The 20,039-nt window shown below is 34.5% G+C and overlaps 4 protein-coding genes and 1 pseudogene across 9 annotated transcripts in view; all 5 read right to left on the bottom strand.

Moving 5' to 3' along the window:
• The window catches only part of LOC126701143 (vacuolar protein sorting-associated protein 45 homolog), a 25,035-nt pseudogene extending 16,447 nt beyond the window's left edge, over window positions 1–8,588 (bottom strand).
• Window positions 463–1,567, bottom strand: LOC126698859 (G-type lectin S-receptor-like serine/threonine-protein kinase RKS1). The gene is made up of 2 exons (XM_050396368.1): window positions 948–1,567; window positions 463–870 (listed from the first exon to the last, which is right to left on the bottom strand). Exons 1-2 carry the CDS (start codon window positions 1,089–1,091, stop codon window positions 673–675), a joined length of 342 nt encoding a protein of 113 aa, XP_050252325.1. The 5' UTR covers window positions 1,092–1,567; the 3' UTR covers window positions 463–672.
• The window catches only part of LOC126698851 (vacuolar protein sorting-associated protein 45 homolog), a 36,288-nt gene continuing 19,898 nt past the window's right edge, over window positions 3,650–20,039 (bottom strand). Inside the window, exon 14 of one of the 2 annotated variants that reach the window (XR_007646611.1) lies at window positions 3,650–3,839. The gene's annotated coding sequence lies outside the window, so the exon portion shown is untranslated. Of the gene's footprint in view, window positions 4,148–20,039 lie in introns of both variants that reach the window. The other variant, XR_007646612.1, reaches the window with a different exon arrangement.
• Window positions 5,011–8,286, bottom strand: LOC126698862 (vacuolar protein sorting-associated protein 45 homolog). Its single transcript, XM_050396371.1, has 3 exons — window positions 8,060–8,286; window positions 5,880–6,035; window positions 5,011–5,739 (listed from the first exon to the last, which is right to left on the bottom strand). Exons 1-3 carry the CDS (start codon window positions 8,084–8,086, stop codon window positions 5,632–5,634), a joined length of 291 nt encoding a protein of 96 aa, XP_050252328.1. The 5' UTR covers window positions 8,087–8,286; the 3' UTR covers window positions 5,011–5,631.
• Window positions 8,490–20,039, bottom strand: LOC126698848 (G-type lectin S-receptor-like serine/threonine-protein kinase RKS1). Of its 5 annotated transcripts, XM_050396350.1 has the most exons (10): window positions 18,701–20,039; window positions 17,256–17,384; window positions 15,668–15,867; window positions 15,285–15,495; window positions 14,893–15,130; window positions 14,504–14,654; window positions 14,261–14,426; window positions 12,668–12,727; window positions 8,722–8,877; window positions 8,490–8,581 (listed from the first exon to the last, which is right to left on the bottom strand). In XM_050396350.1, the coding sequence occupies exons 1-9, from the start codon at window positions 19,965–19,967 to the stop codon at window positions 8,852–8,854; spliced, it is 2,448 nt and encodes an 815-aa protein (XP_050252307.1). In that variant the 5' UTR covers window positions 19,968–20,039; the 3' UTR covers window positions 8,490–8,581; window positions 8,722–8,851. The 5 variants fall into 5 exon arrangements, with proteins under 5 accessions (XP_050252307.1, XP_050252308.1, XP_050252310.1 ...); XM_050396351.1 differs by lacking the exon at window positions 12,668–12,727; XM_050396353.1 differs by lacking the exons at window positions 8,490–8,581; window positions 8,722–8,877; window positions 12,668–12,727 and having other exon boundaries at window positions 14,032–14,426; window positions 18,701–19,165; window positions 19,308–19,535.

Here is a 20,039-nt window from a genome sequence, read left to right as displayed (position 1 = left end):
TAAACTATTGTTGTTCTAACTTATTTGGTAATATTGTCTTGGTTGAAGTGTTCTTTTAAGTTAAAAATATTAGCCATACCAAAGCATATCAATAGGCTTTGCACAATTCATAAATACAATGGTTCCCTTTTGAGTAAAACACCCTGAAATCCAAATTAAACTCCAGTATCATTTAGCATTCCTCTATTAAATCTTCATGGTTAAACTTAGTAAATTTCACACCAAAAGAAAAGATCTTTGTAACTTTGGACATCTTATTCTGAAAACCAATGAAGTTATCTCCACAAAACATATATATGCAATTAACTTTTTGTATATTAACTTCAGAAACCACTTGAAAGAAAAAGCTAAAGGAGACGGTAGTGATTTCATCACAAGTTCTGGACAATAACAGTTTATGTAATATTATATATTATCTTCTTTTTTTTTGTAATAATTTTACAGTGCATACATTATGTTCAATTGTTCATACAAAATAAAAAAATTATAATATGGAGTAGACTTAGAGTAACTCAATCCTATGTTGAAATGGAATATTTGTACACTTGCCACAAATAGTTTGGGGTTTCAACAATCGTCAATTTTAGAAAATGTTATTTCATTTATAGAAATAGATGCTACACTAGTTGATCTGTCTGTACTATTGTACATACCCATCAAAATAAATGTAGGTCATTTTGGAGAAGGAAGATGAGTGTCATTACCCAACATGAAAACAACAGTTGCCATGGTTGGTCGGTCTGTTGCATGTTCTTGCACGCACAAAAGTCCAATTTGAATGCATCTTGAAACTTCATTAGCAGGGTATGTCTCATCTGGTAATGGGTCAACTATTTTCATGGAATTGTCTTCTCTCCATAGGTCCCAAACCTGAGACAGGACATTAATCATATTAGGCTCAACAATATAGGCTTAATTTTGTAGTCATTGTTTGGACATGTACTTACATGTCCAATCAAATTTAAGGAAGGACCATCATGATGATAAGTACTGTTCTTTTTGCCAGTAATGATCTCTAGCAGCAATACCCCAAAGCTATATACATCAGACTTTATTGAAAATAGTCCTTGCATTGCATACTCAGGTGACATATAACCACAGTCATAGCACAATGAAAAGGAAGATATTGAACCTCAACATAAAATGATCAAAGATAGCCCTTTGGGCACTAACTTACATGTAAAATTTGAAGTAACACAATATGAAAACGAATTATAGAGATATCCTTAATATTTTTTTTTCTTACAAAGGCTAGTAGTTTGGACTCTCCTTAGATGTAAAAATGGTAGTCAAGAAATCAGTTAAAAAAGTATATCTTTGTTTTCTACCATACTTACTATGTTCCAACAACGCAATTTGTATTAGCTTCAATTTGGTCTCCTCCAACAATTCTAGCCATACAAAAATCTGAAATTTTTAGATTCAATGCATTGTCAAGTAGAACATTGTTGGCCTTTAAATCTCTATGGATAATTCTTAATCTTGAGTCTTGATAAAGATATAAGATCCCTCGAGCAATTCCGTAAATAATCTCAAATCGCTTTCCCCAATCTAAACATGACCTTTTTTTTCATCTAAATGAAGAAATGAGAACTTGGATTAGATTGCATTGCATTCGTGCTTTTTTTACTTAGGTATAAAATTTTGCTACTTGGAACTGATATGTTTGTAATGGGAGGATCGTTTCCTAGTGATGATGAGTGAGGTTAATGTGAAAAAGAAAACATACCAAAAATAAAAGAGTCCAAGCTTTTATTTGGCAAGTACTCATAGATCAACATCTTTTCTTCTTTGTGAATGCAACAACCTAAAATTCTCACAAGGTTTCTATGTTGGAGTTTAGCAATTAGTTCAACTTCTATTTTGAATTGTTCTATTCCTTGTCCAGAGCATTTTGATAGTCTTTTTACTACTATTTCCATTCCATTTTATAGCAAACCCTGCAATTAAAGTCCAAATATCATTGTCATAGTGCACAATTGTTGAAAGAAACTCAACTTGGTGAATTATTTGGGGAAGCCCAATTGCACACAACAAATTCATACTCAATGAGTACCCGTAAACATTCATGATGGAATTTATGATGCATAAACACACTTGAAATGAGATTATGCAAATTCTGGGACTCGTTCAATGAGACTACCTTATAAACTGGGCCAAACCACCTTGGCCAAGCTTGTTAGCAATAGAGAAGTTATCTGTAGCTGCATTTATGGTTCTTAGATCAAATAATGGCAAATTTGAATTTCTTCTAGTTCCATCGAGGTCCCTTCTACTCAGAGAGTCTTCAAAGTATGTTAAAGTGGAGTCAGCACTATCTGAATATGTGCTATTCCTCGTCTCTATCATAAAACAAGTAATTAATAATGCTAGTAACCATTTTTGTCCAATTAGGAATTCTCACACAAAAGCCTAATTTAATAAAACTAAGAAACACACTAAAATAAAAGAATGAAACAGAGGAAAATAAGAGGAAAAATTGAAGTTTTGGGCAACTTTAAGTTTTAGGCAACAACTTTTGACCCTAGAACTCAAATGTACAATGACAGAGTGACAGGTGAAGAAAAATTATTGGGTGGTTCTTTTAATAGTGAGCTAATAGTCGAACAGTCAACCACTTAAGATTCAATTAATAATCCAATGATAATAAATAAATAATTATATAACGTTTGTTGTGTTTTATATCACCTCCTCTCCCACTATGTATCTATCTCAATGATAAAATTTAAAAAATTGTGGTCTACTTCATTGGTTATTGAAAAAGTTGTGGTGGTAAAATAATTGTTATTGGGTTTGTCTAGAAGTGATTGTTTACCGTCAAATAGTCAACAACTAAGGTTCAAGTGATAATCTAACGATGATAAATAAATAATAATATATCCTTTGTAGTGTTTTATTAAAGTACCTTTAAAAAAAATATAACCAATTTATCATATCAGACAAAAATACTGTAAACTATAATTAAACGTATGTAATGTATATCAAACATTTTTCATATTATACTTGTTCACAAATATTTCAACTTATGTGCAAATATTTCAAACTTCATTACTTTTATTGATAGTATTGACTCTATTGATGGTATTTATTAAGGAGTGTCATTATGTATGTAATACTTTTTACCAACAGATAAGAAAAATATATAAATTACTTTACTTCTCTAACTTAAGTAAAAATTTAAAAATTTTCTTAAATTTTATAATTTTTTGGGTGGTTTAAATCCACACATGATATGATTTTTATACATTAAAAAAAAATGAAATGACCAGTTAAAGTTTTTTTTTTTTTTTTTTTTTCCCCTTCCTTGTGTATGGTTTCATGAGATAGAGAGAGAGAGCTTGCTGAGAGTTAGATATTCCCACAACAGAGTTTAAGGGTTTAAGAACTTGTAGCTCACTATTTAAAATTTTAAACTGATCACACCCATCCTTCATTAGCAAGTATAAAGCATCAGCAAGTACATTTTGACACCAATCTACTAACAGCTTGGTTATATGAAAGATTGTCTGTGTTTGTGTTCAGGCAAAGCAAGCAAAGATAGTGTAATTTGGAAGATGACTCGGCTGAATTGAGGGGACCAAGGTCCACAGGCGCATAAGTGGACACAACACCAATTAATAAAAGCAAAAGATTCTCCCTGATAATATAATTCACCAGAAAACATGATCAAAATATATGTAATAGCAAAAGTTTCAATACCAGTTATGCATACACAAATATTCATAAATTTCCCATTTCACCAGAACATTGATTGCTAAAGTATAAACAAAACCCCTGGCCCTGGCTCAACCATATGCTCAGCTGTAACTTTTCACAATATGGTCCAAGTACAAAACTACCTAGGATAAATCAAGCACCTATACAATCCAAAAAAGAAAGAAAAAAAAATTGTATGTGATTTTACATTTTCGTTTCCAAGGCAAGGTAGTGTTGTTAAACAAGCAATAAGGCTATTTGCAAATTGTTTCTCGTGAATAAGTTATATCTCATATTCCAATATGTAATGGGTTTAGTCTCCAAAAAACCTATTTACTTTTTATTCCATTGCAAATTGGTGAATATTGGATGTCTTATGCAAGAAAGGTGGATTGATTCTGATGATCATCAAGTTCCTCTTCCCAATATTCATTAACAATCTTACCACTGCCTGTCACCAAGTCAAAAGCTCCGTATAAAGCCATACAAATTATCTATTGGCTCTCAAGACACATATGATGGGGCTTCAAATCACTGCTGTGCTAGAACGAGCTTTCCTTTGAGCTTCTTCCAAGTCTTTCAGAAACCTGCCTTTTTTTTTGGCCAAAGTGATTATTGGATCAGAGGAAATCATGTAAAGCAAGGATAGTTTCCACTTAACTACATTCCATCAAATAACTAAACTAGCCTCAAATTATCACTATATAACTAAACGTATCCTATAAATATGACAAAAGTATAAAATAAATACAATTTATGGATATTTGTATTAGTTGAGATTTAAGTTCAGTTCAGTAAAGTGTGATTGAAGTTATAGAAGTCTGGCTTATAACAACCTTCCGTTCTCTAGGCTTGGGTTGAGATTGGGTCAAAAATGGAACTTCAAAAGAATTTTGATTTAGATTTTAAGAAGCCACAAATCATTGCGTGCTTGCAACCTACATGGGATGAATAATGCCAAACCAACATCCACAAGCCCAACATAGTTTCACCAAGTGTCAAATTAACATGATGCAATCCAACCCACAACTACATTCTCAAATTTACATCTGATGCAAGAAAGATGAAGGCCATAGAAGTTAGCATTTAGAGCTAGTGAGTGCCAAGCATGAACCACAGCTAGCATAGCAATAGCGTGCTTCTAAAATCACAATGATGATTCAAAAGCATACATACCCCTTAGAATTCAGAACCACAGAACCACCAAGTATAAAACGAATTCCAGAATTGCGGGCATTTTGTAAAGCAACAGAACGTGACTCTTCATATGTCATCCCTCCAACAATGAATATGACTACTTCCTGTGGCCTGCTCAAAGATGAAGTGTTTGTCATTCAAGCTATATTATCCAAAGCTTTTTAAAAATCTTTATTTGAAGGCTATAACTTTCACTCCAAAGGCTATGGCTATCTCAAATATAAATTAACGTTCAATCCTACAATAGTCTGTCCATGCTTGAAAAGCCTTTACTGTAGGATGTAACAGCAAAATGAAGGGGAAAGATAGGAGACTTGAGTAAAATAGTAAAGAAACTTGAGAGGATAGGTGATCAGAGGCATATATATCTGATTTTGATGTTGACATCTACTTCTAGCTTTCCATTACTTTTGTTTCTGGAATTTATAGACATTTTTAATATCATATCTTAGTCCTTTTACCCCCTCTTTTTAGTATTTTCTTACAAAGGGAGGAGATTCCCTTTAAGCCGGACCTCATTAGTTTTAGTTTATCTTTTGTACTTGTTAATTTTATTTCTTTTGGGTCTTCTTTTTGTAAAGATCCCATGTACTAGGATTGTGCCCCTTTTTGCACTTTCTCAATGAAAAGAAAAATATTACTTATATAAAAAAATTTTAAGTGCTTTCCTCGCATACCTCCCATGCACTAGGACTTCCTTCTGTTTTTTTTTTTTTTTTTTCCTCTTAATACAATTTATTACTTATCAAAATTGTATATCTGATTTGGATGAGTGGTAGTATGGGAATCAAGAAGATCCCCAGTTCGCTTATCAACCCCTGCTTGCTTCAAGATGAACTGGACAAGCTGTCATACCATGATGGCCAATTTTTCAAAACCAGTGAATCATCTAGCAACTAGCAAGGAACACAACAATTACAACATATTTTCTGCTTTACTAAAGCATCAAAGCATGCAAAACAGAAATGCTGGTTTGCTTATTTTACCCCTGGTTTGTACTTGGCAGACTGAGAAGCTAGTTTGTTGAAAAGTTGCATCAATTGAACAGGGTTTTCCTTCTTGTAGCGCAAAGCATAAAGCATCACTAAGCGTAAACGGTCAATATCAGATGAACTTTCATTGTTTAAAAGATTTGTCACTGCCTGCATTGAAGTTTGAAAAGGGAAGGTCATTGCTCAACATTTGAGCCATATACTAGATATTTCCGGCTCTAATTTCAAGCTGTCAAATTCAGGAATCTCAAATCATATATCAGTAGGTAAGTCTATTGACACCAAAAAAGCACCAACTATCACATCTCTCCCTCCCCAGTGTTTAGTGGTGTGCCCATGTTAGTGTACATGTCCCCCGCGCGCGCGCAGGGGGTTGTGTGGGTTGAAAAAGTCTCTAAACGGTGTTATGTAGCACAACTCAATATCAGTAGATGAACACTTTGTTTCAGACAATAACTTGAAGGGAATAAACATGATATGCTAATATAAAGAATAATTCAGGAGACCAAATAGCATTATAATCTTGTAACACTGAAAGGAAAATTAGGTAAGCAAACATAAGCAATATTTCTTGCATAGGCCTTTTGTTTTTATGAGAAGGCATAAATTTTGTGTTAGTCCTATTGGATGATGTCACTAACTGCTAATAGCGTATGAAACTTCAAATAACTTACATAACACCTCTAGAAAACCTATTTATCCCCCCCCCCCCCCTGGCACTCCTCCAAAAAAGGAAACTATAAGGACTCCCCCCACCCTCCCCAAAATAAAAAGCAAATCCATAGCCAACCCCAAAGGACTAAGGCTTTATTGTTTATAATAATGAGGCTAAACCTAGGTTTTGTTGGTTTCATCAAGGAAAGATGTTTAAACCCTAAATTCAAACATTGGGCAGATCAAAAACATGGAAACACATACACAATAACACCCAAAAACACTTGAAATTGAAACTCCCAAGAATGCCCAGCACATGCTGTTTAAAATCTTCCGCTTCATTTTCGCAAAATGAACCAAAGATGCAGTTTACTAAACCTTAATTCCTTGAGTTATCCATTGATCTAAACTCAAAGGGAAACTAAAGGAAATTTCCCCTAACGGTCACTGAGTTGGATGGGGGCGTCCTATTCCCCCTAACATGCTCCCTGTGGCGCAACTTCTTACGTAAATGATCAATCTCTAGCCTGAGATTCCTCATTTCTTCATCATGAGAGATATGACTTCCAGGCCTCGAATGACTTCTGCTAGTATGATCCGTGTAGTCCGTTTCAACCCGTACACTAGGAATTTGGTTAGCCTCTCGATCCCTTCTTCTCTCCATGCTAACAAAATGGTCTACACGTTGCGACCCCACAAACTCCTCTCTATTCTGCCTAGAGCCTGCCATCTCTTCTCCTTGCTATCAGAAATAAAGCCTGACTAACAAAAATTGTAGGTTCCTTTTCCCACAGACGTCACCAATTGTAAGGACTAGGATTGTGGCCCAAGCCCACTTAGAGCAGTCTGATTTGGATGCATGGTAGTATGGGAATCAAGAAGCTACGCAAAAATAGTAATAGTTTCCATTAAATGAACAATAATCTAAGTCCTGGGGGTAGGCTAGATGGCTTAAAAACTGTCTTCAACAAATTGAGGGGACACAGCCACCTCGGTTAACTCATATCAATCCCTATGACTATATATAGCATAGTGTCAGGGTGAAGCATCAATGCCCAAAATATGCACAAGGGCAAACTCCCAAAGATAAGAAATACCTAATTGATACCTTTGGTGTGTGACCTGCCATAAACTATGTTGATAGGTTTGCTTCAAATGAGCCATTAGCGAACCAGCATACCTTCATTTCTTTGTTTTTTTTTTTCTTTTTTTTTTTTTGGAGAGGGGGGGGGGGGGGGGGGGGGGGGAGTTACGGACCAACATGCGTTCTTTAACAAGTGCTGAAAGTTAGACATTAGCATCATATATCTGATGAGAGATAATGTGTTATTTAGACTGAGAAATTTGTATGAAGTGGATTTTTCCTCATAAACTCTTCTCATTATTAAAGAGTAAAATTAGTAACATAACTAGAATTATCTTGGCACTACTTCTTGATAATATGCACACATACATGTACATACAAACCTACACATACATAAACATGTAGCACACACACATACACAAGAAGTTCCAGTTACCAGTTTTTGCAGTCTGACCACAACCATTCAGTTAAGCCTGAATTTTTCAGAAAATCTTATTTCACCGTTCTAGGCTATATTTGGATTGGTATAGAGTTCTTGATTGAACCAGTTGAATCAACTGGTCTGCTCCAGTTCTTGAAACAGTGGAAAGAAACCATGCTACATTCCAAAATTTGCAACAGATAAACTGCAACCTTCCTGGGAAGAAGCAGTTATTTTAGAAAACGAACCTGCCCTGCTGAAAGGGATTGCCAACATATGGGTAGTCCACATCTCTCAACCATCCCTTGGAAATGCTTTCCATGGTTTGGAACAAATGGGGATGGTGCTGGGTGTAAGCGTTCTCAACCCCCTACAGTATATGGGAAAATGATGTATAAGCATCTAACCACATCTGCAAGCAGAAAGTGAAGTGTTTCTAACTAACCTTCAGTGCACGAGCCATGTTACGAGCAATATTCAAAAGATCTCAATTTCCAAAAAGATCCCCAGTTCGCTTATCAACCCCAACTGGACAAGCTGTCATACCATGATGGCCAATTTTTCAAAACCAGTGAATCATCTAGCAACTAGTAAGGAACACAACAATTTCAACATATTTGCTGCTTTAATAAAGCATCAAAGCATGCAAAACAGAAATGCTGGTTTGCTTATTTTACCCCTGGTTTGTACTTGGCAGACCAAGAAGCTAGTTTGTTGAAAAGTTGCATCAATTGAACAGGGCTTTCCTTCTCGTAGTGCAAAGCATAAAGCATCACTAAGTGTAAACGGTCAATATCAGATACACTTTCATTGTTTAAAAGATTTGTCACTGCCTGCATTGAAGTTTGAAAAGGGAAGAAGGTCATTGCTCAACATTTGAGCCGTATACTAGATATTTCCAGCTCTAATTTCAAGCTGTCAAATTCAGAAATCTCAAATCATATATCAGTAGGTAAGTCTATTGACACCAAAAAAGCACCAACTATCACATCTCTCCCTCCCAAATGTTTAGTGGTGTGCCCATGTTAGTGTACATGTTGAAAAAATCTCTAAATGGTGCTGTGTAGCACCACTCAATATCAGTAGATGAACACTTTGTTTCAGACAATAACTTGAAGGGAATAAACATGATATGCTAATATAAACAATAATTCATGAGACCAAATAGCATTATAATCTTGTAACACAAAGGAAAATTAGGTAATCAAACATAAGCAATATTGGATGATGTCATTAACCACTAATAGCCTATGAAACTTCAAATAACTTACATTACACCAAAAAAAAGAGACTGTAAGGACTCCCCCCCACCCTCCCCAAAATAAAGAACAAATCCATAGCCAACCCCAAAGGACTAAGGCTTTATTGTCTATAATAATGAGGCTAAACCTAGGTTTTGTTGGTTCATCAAGGAAAGAAGTTTAAACTCTAAATTCAAACATTGGGCAGATCAAAAACTAGTGGAGAGCTTAAAACTAGGATGTGACTTTTCTCCCAATTGACATGGAAACAGACACAATAACACCCAAAAGCACTTAAAATTGAAACTCCCCAGAATGCCCAGCTCTTGCTGTTTAAAATCTTTCGCTTAATTTTCGCAAAATGAACCAAAGATGCAGCTTACTAAACCTTAATTCCTTGAGTCATCCATTGGTCTAAACTCAGAGGGAAACTAAAAGAAATTTCCCCTAGCAGTCCCTGAGTTGGATGGGGGCGTCCTATTCCCCCTAACATGCTCCCTGCGGCACAACTTCTTACGTAAATGATCAATCTCTAGCTTGAGATTCCTCGTTTCTTCATCATGAGAAATATGACTTCCAGTCCTCGAATGACTTCTGCTGGTATGATTCGTGTAGTCCGTTTCAACCTGTACACTAGGAGTTCAAGCAAGTCCGAGGTGGTAGAGAGGGCTGTGAGCTGTGAAATGACTATTCAGGTGTCTTCACAGCTCACAGCCCTCTCTACCACCTCTAAAAAGTTCCTAATGGGACAAGCATCCAAATGGCTCCCTTGAAACATATAGATGGAGGGCTGAGATGCAATGGGAGGGACTATATAAGGAAAGGAATCCCATAGAAATAGGGGATGCACATTTGACACAAGAAATACAGAAAGGAAGAGAAAACTGAATCTCATTGTAAAAGTATCAACAGTGATTTTTAATGAACACTCGAGCTTGCTCGAGAAAGATTTTATGCGGCCAGTTCAGTTGACGCAGTGCATTAAACGTGGAGGGGGCAGTCACCTTCCCAAATATTTTCTCCTTCCGTTACTTACACGTCTCTGTTGTTTTCCCTGAGGCTTTACTTTCTAGTGTAGGAAGTTACTTAAAGTATTCCCGAGGTGTCTTTGCTCCTCGTGATCCTCGGTCGGCGGACCAGTCTGCCTTTTCTCCTCGAACCTCTCATTCACAGCTTTCGTCTGTTTTTTAATGATCTAGACGTCGACCCTCCTTGGACCTGGTCCACGTGTCAAATTTTGGTTGACATATATGTGGATCTTTATTCATCCTCGAACAAGGCCCATGGCCAAGTAGTGTGCTCAGATCAATCACTTTCACAATTACTAATTAGCAATTAACATGAACCACGTAAAAAAAAAAAAAAAAATTGAAAGTCTATATACACAAAAAATTTGACAAAACTTTTCACACCTATTGATGTGGTAAGTAAAAAAATAATGTTTATAGTGGACCTAGGTGAGAACTAGTAAAAATTTGCCAACTCAACTATTGTGAAAAATGGAGTGAACTTTTTATTTTTTGAGAAGTTTTTTCACAACAAATCCTACATGTTAAATTGTTACTGATTTTAATTTGAACTTACTTCTAAAATTATTTTTTTGCCATCAATAACGGCCTGTAACAACTTGCTATTAAGAATTTTTTGTAAAAATGTTGTGAACGTAGCATTTCTCTCTCTTTTTTTCTTGTCTTTCATTTGATAAAAGAATTTATTTTATTTGTTAGCTAATATTTGAGCTTAATTAATTAAAAAAAAAAAAAAAACTATTGGTTAAAATTTGGGGGCCTTTTTTCTACCTGGGCCTTAGGCGACCATATCAACTGCATGTACAGTAAAGTCGACACTAAGCTTGAGATGCGCAAGCTTTGAAAAATCTTTAGGGCTATTCAAGTCACAGACTACGCTAACTAATAGCTACCTTGTTGAACCAAATCAACCAACAAATAATAGTTTCTGGCAAGGGAACAACAATGATTAATAAGAAATTTGTCAAAATTGATTGACAATTTAAATAAAATGATTAGTAAGAGATTACGAAAAATGCAACATTTTACTCTGAACCAATTTGAAGAAATCTCCTCCAAGCCATTACATGAAGAATTATAATTTACGTGTATTATTTAAACAAGTCATATGATTCATTAAAACGTTCATAAGACTAAAAGTACATATCAATACTCAATAGTCCTTTCAACTATCATGTAGTGGGTCGTTAAAAAAAGTTTAAAAGTGTACAAACTACAAACTATCTTAAATCTTCTTTTTTTTCTTTTCTTAAATCTCACTCATTCTCAAGTCTCTCCAACAAAGGAGATAGGGTTTGTTGGTTATCTTGTGGTTATGAGAGAGAGAGAGAGAGGGTTTTACTAGACACCAACTTGCCACATACTTTGCCATTGTCAATTTCTCATTGCCATCACCAACTTTTTTTTTACATTACCTTAAGTTTCAGAATTTGAATTTTACACCCTAATATTATATGCCGTTTTAATTAGCAACCCTTCTGTTAATTTTTTGTTGATGTGTCCGTTAAGTGACATGTAAACTTATGGTGTGTATTGATTGATCAAATCATATCGCGACACATGGGTTTCACTATTCCACATCATATAAATAGCAACCAAAAAAAAAAAAACTTTAATTATTAAAATAAAAAAATATTTATTTTCATTAAATTAAAAATTAAAAACAAAAAACTAATATGTACACGGTGGTGAAGAGCGGTGACAAGCAGGGGCACCCAACACAACTCGAAATGTACAAACTCAAGAACACAGATTGTGAAATCTGAGGTCCAAATCCAACAAATATGTTTGATGTTAAGGGTTCTTTATTTTTGGGTTCAAAAAAGGGTTCTTTTATTTTTAAGTTCACTAAAGGTGACTCATAAATGAAGGATTGAATTTTTAAGGTCTAGATCAATCCTTGATCTGAGAAACAAGAATTGGTTTCTTTCCTTTATTTTAGGTACAAATCTAAGAAAAAAAATTGTATTATTTTATTTTTTTATTTATTTTATTTAGTTTATGCAATTTCGAATTTTAAAGAATTTATTTTAATAATTAAAGTTTGTTTTTATTTTGGCTATTCATATGACATGGAATAGTGAAATCCATGTGTCATGATTTGATTGAATCAATAGATACATGCCATGACCTTACGTGTCACTTAACGGACACATCAGTATAAACTTAAAGGAGGGGTTGCTAATCAAAATGACATATAACGTTAGAGGTAAAATCTAAACTCTTAAACTTCAAGGTATAAAATCCAAGCATCTCTAAAGATAAATTTTGCATTTTAAAATGTAAAATCCAAACATCTAACTGCGTACTATGAAATAGTGTTGTACATGATTACGTGTATGGTATGGTAGCACCTTTTAAAAGCCCATTCTCAGTGAAGGGCTTGGAAAGCAGGCTACATTTGTATTTGGGTTCTGCACAAAAAAGAAAAAAAAAATTGTATTTGGGTTACTTGCATTCTTTTTTTTTTTACCCAACATTGTGTAATTCAAATTGATAAATAAAAATAAATAAATTAGCATCACTGAATCACTTCTTGTTTGAAGACATTAAAATCATCATAGCTAGGTCTTAAGAAAGGTTGTCAATACACCTGTATTTTTATCTAGATGTTAAAAATAATATCATTTAAAACAATGTCTTAAACAAAACATTGTATAATATTTAGTTCTACCTTTTAACTAAATGAAGGTTTGAATAGGATGTTTAGCACATCTAGAACATCCAGATTTTATGCATATTGCAAAGAAATTTTATATAGTTTCGTTAAACCATCCCAAAAAATATTAAAATTCTCTCAATGGACATCTTCTCTTTTTCTTAAAATTTTTACAAACCTATACCCATTTCACCAAAAAAATAAAATAAAATTGCAAACCTATAAGCAGCAAGTTGACGAATTGAAATTGTTTAAAATTTGTAGATGTCTAACATTATTTTCTGAAATTATATTCATCATTTGTGTCCTACTATATAACATTAATTTGTTCCATATGATGCTGATCTTGTGAAAACTAGTTTGAGCTTCTTCTTTTCTTTTTTTTTTCAAGTGAACTTCAAGGAGAGAATCACACACTCTCAATAAGGCACCTTCACAAATATAAGTGACCACAAAAGTAGAATTGGGCCAAATTTAAGCAAAAATTAGGAAATGATTACGACTTTTTGTCATCCATTTTTTCACACTTCTCCTTGCCATACAAGAGGATCTGCCATCAAAGTTATAAATTGTTGTTCTAACTTATTTTGTCATATTGTCTTGGTTGAAGTGTTCTTTTAAGTCAAAACTATAAGCCATACCCAAGCATATCAATAGGCTTTGCACAATTTTCTAAATACAATGGTTCTGTTTTGAGTAAAACACCCTGAAATCCAAATTAAATTCCAGTATTATGCATTTAGCGTTCCTCTATTAAATCTTCATGGTTAAACTTAGTAAATTTCACACCAAAAGAAAAGATCTTTGTAACTTTGGACATCTTGTTCTGAAAACCAATGAAATCTCCACATAACATATATATGCAGTTAACTTTTTGTATATTAATTTCAGAAACCACTTGAAAGAAAAAGCTAAAGGAGATGGTAGTGATTTCATCACAAGTTCTAGACAATAACAGTTTGTATAATATTATATATTATCTTCTTTTTTGTAATAATTTTATAGTGCATACATTATGTTCAATTGTTCATACAGAAAAAAAAAAAAAAAAAAAAAAAAAACAATTGTAATGTGGAGTAGACTTAGAGTAACTCAATCCTATGTTGTAAAGGAATATTAATTTGTACACTTGCTACAAATAGTTTGGGGTTTCAACGACCATCAATTTTAGAAAGTGTTATTTCATTTACTGAATTAGATGCTGCACTAGTTGATCCATTTGTACTATTGTAAGTACCCATCAAAATAAATGCAGGTCGTTTTGGAGAAGGAAGATGAGTGTCATTACCCAACATGAAAACAACAGTTGACATGGTTGGCCGGTCTGTTGCATGTTCTTGCACGCACAAAAGTCCAATTTGAATGCATCTTGAAACTTCATTAGCAGGGTATGCCTCATCTAGTAATGGGTCGACTATTTTCATGGAACTGTCTTCTCTCCATAGGTCCCAAACCTGAGACAAGATATCGATCATATTAGGCTCAACAATATAGGCTTAATTTTGTAGTCATTGTTTGCATGTGTACTTACATGTCCAATCAAATTTGCAGAAGGACCATCATGATGGTAAGAACTGTTCTTTTTACCAATAACGATCTCTAACAGCAATACCCCAAAGCTATATACATCAGACTTTATTGAAAATAGTCCTTGCATTGCATACTCAGGTGACATATAACCACTGTCATAGTACAATGAAAAGGAAGATATTAAACCTCAACATAAAATGATCGAAGATAGCCCTTTGGGCACTAACATACATGTAAAATTTGAAGTAACACAATATGAAAACGAATTATAGAGATATCCTTATTATTTTTTTTCTTACAAAGGCTTGTAGTTTGGACTCTCCTTAGATGTAAAAATGGTAGTCAAGCAATTGGTTAAAAAAGTATATCTTTGTTTTCTAGCATACTTACAATGTTCCAACAATGCAATTTGTATTAGCTTCAATTTGATCCCCTCCAACAATTCTAGCCATACCAAAATCTGAAATTTTTGGATTCAATGCATTGTCAAGTAGAACATTGCTGGCCTTTAAATCTCTATGGATAATTCTTAATCTTGAATCTTGATGAAGATATAAGATCCCTCGAGCAATTCCACAAATAATCTCAAATCGCTTTACCCAATCTAAGCATGACCTTTTTGTTTCATCTAAATGAAGAAATGAGAACTTGGATTAGATTGCATTGCATTCATGCTTTTTTACATAGGTATAAAATCTTGCTACTTGGAACTGATATGTTTGTAATGGGAGGATTGTTTTCTAGTGATGATGAGTGAGGTTAATGTGAAAAAGAAGACATACCAAAAATGAAAGAGTCCAAGCTTTTATTTGGCAAGTACTCATAGATCAACATCTTCTCTTCTTTGTGAATGCAACAACCTAAAATTCTCACAAGGTTTCTATGTTGGAGTTTAGCAATTAGTACAACTTCTGTTTTGAATTGTTCTATTCCTTGTCCAGAGCATTTTGATAGTCTTTTTACTGCTATCTCCATTCCATTTTGTAGCAAACCCTACAATTAAAGTCCAAATATCATTGTCATAGGGCATAATTGTTGAAAGAAACTCAACTTGGTGAATTATTTGGGGAAGCCCAATTGCACACAACAAATTCATACTCAATGAGTACTCGTAAACATTCATGATGGAATTTATGATGCATAAACACACTTGAAATGAGACTACCTTATAAACTGGGCCAAAACCACCTTGGCCAAGCTTGTTAGCAATAGAGAAGTTATCAGTAGCTGCAATTATGGTTCTTAGATCAAATAATGGTAAATTTGAATTTCTTCTAGTTCCATTGAGGTCCCTTCTACTCGGAGAGTCCTCGAAGTATGTTAAAGTGGAGTCAGCACTATCTGAATTTGTGCCATGCCTCATCTCTGTCATAAAACAAGTAATTAATAATGCTAGTAACCATTTTTGTCCAATTAGGAATTCTCACACAAAAGCCTAATTCAATAAAACTGAGAAACACACTAATAAAAGAATGAAACAGAGGAAAATAAGAGGAAAAATTAAAGTTTACAATTTTCTATTTATCATTGTCAGGAAATCCCATTTGGTTAAAATGCACTTTTCTAAGAGGTAAGTGCTTATGGGAGGTGAAAGTTCCTCAGGCCTGTTGATGGGGCTGGACAAAATCTTAAATGTCAGGAAATTGGTTAGGCCATTCATGAAGTTTTTAGTTGAAAGGGTGAAAAAATTATCCATGTGGCATGATAATTGACACGCTGAAGGTGTTTTGATCCCTAACTATGTCCAAAAGGTGGTGTATGATACTGCAATTTCTGAGTTTGCAGAAGTATCCAGTATTCTGAAAGAAATGCAATAGCCTTGGAAACTTATCAGATCAAAAGATACTACCCTACAAGCTTATTTTTCATCAATTAAAATTAGCTAAGACAATTAGACAACTCAATGTACTGGATTTCATCTAAATATGGAAAAGTCACATGGATTTCAACCTGGAGTGAAATAAGAAACAAGATGGATATAGCTGAATGGTGGAAAGTGGTATGGTCTAAAGCAGCTACTTCTAAGCATTCCTTAATGCTTTGTCTTTTTCTGGCAGTGAAGGACGAATTGCAATTTAGAGTAGAATTAAATAAGAAACATGTATGTCTCAATGAATGGTAGAAACTGGTATGGTCTAAAGCAGCTTTTCCCAACAAGTCCTTCATATCTTGGCTAGCAGTGAAGGACAAGTTTCCCTCCCAAGAAAGGCTTGTAAAATGGGGTACAATGGTGCTCATGTATGTTTTCTGTAGAAGTCAAATGGAATTTTTGGTCTTGTCATCTTTGAGTGTTCTTTCTTTTGAATTTGACATTTGTGTATGGTAGATATAAGAATGTGCAAATGGAATGAGCTAATGCATTTATTCGTAGGCTAAAAGGCAAGAAGTTTAAGAATAGCATTTGAAAATTTTCCTTGGCTGCTTCAGTATACCATCTTTGGATCCAAAGAAATGATTATGAGTATAATAACAAAATATATCCAGTTCTTTTTCATTTTTTCTTTTATCAACTTCTATGCTTGAAAAATATATCAAGTTTCATTCCATTTTATTCAGTTTTATTTCATGATTTACGTATTCTGCTTATTCTTTTATAAATTCTGAAACATAGCCTATTCATTTATAAACTCTGAAACATAGCCTATTCTTTTATAAACTCTGAAACATAGTGTTGGAGTAATCTTGGGAGCATTTGTTCACTGGCCTTAGAAGTATAGAAATAGGTTTAAAAAAATTGCTCTAAACTTCCTTACCTTTCTTCTTCTTCATTACAAAACAATACACAACTGAAACTATAAGAAGAAACATTACAGCAACAGAAACTCCCAGAATTGCCAGCATCCTCTTTTTCTGAGTAAGACCATTTTTCTTAGCATATTGAGCTGAGTAAAAAAAATAATAATAATAATAAATAAAATAAAATAAAAATTATTCAAATGACATCATAAATTTCAGAAGTTGATTGAACATAAATATTTGTTGATGCAGTTTTGCTGAAAAATGAGAGTAGGGATGGAACAAGGGTTTAAGGAGAATATGTGATTTTATTTTATTTTTTTTAAAAGGAGAAAATGCAATTCTCATTTTGAGGTCCAACTTATCAAAAGAACAAAACAAAAACAAACATGTTCTCACAACAATGTCAAGTCCATATGTGATTCTCTTTTTTGAGGCCGAAAATGTGTTAAAAGAAGAAACAAAAAAACAAATATTGCAAACCTATTTTTGTAACAATGTCCAACACCAAGAGAGTGTTTCTTATTAATATAAGTAGAATCAGAGTTCAAATTCTCTCTGTCCTATTATTGTAACTATATAAAAATAAAATAAAACAAGTATTACATAGTAGGACCTACTACGAGTGATGAATATAATTGTAGAAATCTTGTGTTGTTAGGGGTATACAACTCTTAAATAATTTCGACTTCTCCACACATCATTTGAGTTTTGAATTAGTATGAAATAGATAAAAGGTAGAATTTTGAAAATTTTGATATTTTTAGATAATTTAACAAAACCATATATGAATTCTTCCCCATATGGAATGTAATACTCATTTAGATTTGTAATATATAATTTGAAATATGAAATAGATCAATTTTAAATAGAGAAAATCATTTTTCAATAATGTGATCTAAAGCAACTTTAAGGTTAGTACCATAGGGCAAATTAGATGTTGAACTAATATTCTGTATAAATTTCAATAGACATGAACTTTGACTAACACTCTATTTGTTTTGAAGTAAAACAAATAAATTTTAAGGTATTTTGTATGATCAATAAAAATTTTCAAGCAAACAACCAAAATCAGTAGCTGAATCACCAGAACCGCTAGTGTAGGAGGTCTAGTAACCAGACTGTTGGAATTTTAGCTTGAACGATGTCTTCAACAACTGGACAGGGGGCAACTGCCGCTAGAGTGATGTCTCCGGCCACCAGAATGATGGCTTCGGTAATCAGACCTCTAGCACACAGCTTTAGTGTCTGGATTACCAGTATCGGTTGCCAGAGTGATGGCTCTAGCCACCAGAACATTGGCACTGATCGTTGGAGTGGTGGCTCCAACCACCGAAGTACCGACATCGTTTGCCTAGCTCACCAGACCGGTGACCCAGCCACCAAATGGGATGAGAGAAGTCACTGTGTATTTTCGTAAAATGTTTTTCCAAAATTTTAAAGATAAAAGATGAAAGAGTACCTAATACAACTGCATTCACACGTATGTATAAATCTTGTCCTACATCAGGATATGTTCTTGCGTCCACGAAGTCCCCTTGCCATGTCAAGCAACCAATCCCTCCCTCACTCTCATTTGTACTTGCATAAGCCATACAAGAACAATTCCTCAAACACTTTTGCTCACACTCTTTCATACTCAAACTCATGTCCGCTTGTGCTGTTGAAGTATCCGGCACCTTCATATGTGCCAACTTCATGAACCCTTCTCCATTGTTGCACATGGACACTCCTTGCTTTTCCCTCATGCAATCACGAGATGACTTGGGTTCAAATCCAGGAAAGCACTCGCACTTAGAAATGACCAAATTGTGTGGGTCACAATAACTATTTGGACCGCAATGCAAATACTTATCGCACAACTCTTGTGGGAGGAACCAAATTTCGGCCCATGTATTCTCCTGCCATAAAGACCGTCGAATAATTCCTGATTCATCCACCACCAATTTAGAAATAACTTTGGGGTCAGCTGAATTTGAAAATGTACTGTACATAAGGGTGGTTTCATCTTGATTATTCACAAAGCTATTATTGAAGTAATTTGAGAACATTCTGGGCAGTATACCAACCAATCTTAGGCCAGTCCAAGATCCAGCACGCCATGATATAGTCCGACCCATGTATACGACTGCTTGAGGGTACCCAGTTGGAACTATTCGAAATGAGTAGTTGCCGATTCCCGGGTCATCTTTGGACTTCCAAGATGTTAGGAACCGGTTCAACCCGGTCCGCCGGTCCAGGCCAAGTTTCATAAATGAAAGCAGAGTATTGGTGGGATAATCAAAACTTTGCCAACGTTGGCTGTCTTGTTGAACCAAAACAAGATTTCCCATATCTAAGAGCTTAGCCATAGAATTATTTGTGAATGAGACAGAAAAAGAAACATTGGTGGACCAAATAGGAGTGGTTTGGTTTTGGGTGTGAAGTACAAGGTTTCCCTTACCGTTGATGGAGAGGACTCCGGAGGTATCATTGAGAGGAGCGTCTCTGTTTGCAACCCACACAACGGTTTGTTCGGTGATTTGGTTAAACCAAATTCCAACGTAGCGGTGACTGGAACTGCCGGGGCTGAAAAACCCAAGTGCAAAGGTTTTCTGGTTTGAGAGCAGAAGTTGACCATCCTTGAGGGGTTGGTCTGGTGTTATGGTATCAAGGGAAGTGCAGGTTTGGCAAACAAGAAGAAGGGAGAGAAGAAGCAATGATGTATTCCCTTTAGCAGGATTCATCATTTTTTCTAATGAAAGAACAGTAATAGGACTTGTGGCTGACTGGCTGGTATAGAGAGCTTGATAGAATCAGTT

The sequence above is a fragment of the Quercus robur genome, chromosome 9 (assembly GCF_932294415.1).
Source record: "Quercus robur chromosome 9, dhQueRobu3.1, whole genome shotgun sequence".
Lineage (NCBI taxonomy): Eukaryota > Viridiplantae > Streptophyta > Magnoliopsida > Fagales > Fagaceae > Quercus > Quercus robur.
The sequence above is the reverse complement of the archived record's forward strand: the minus strand, read 5'-3'. Positions and strand labels throughout refer to the sequence as shown.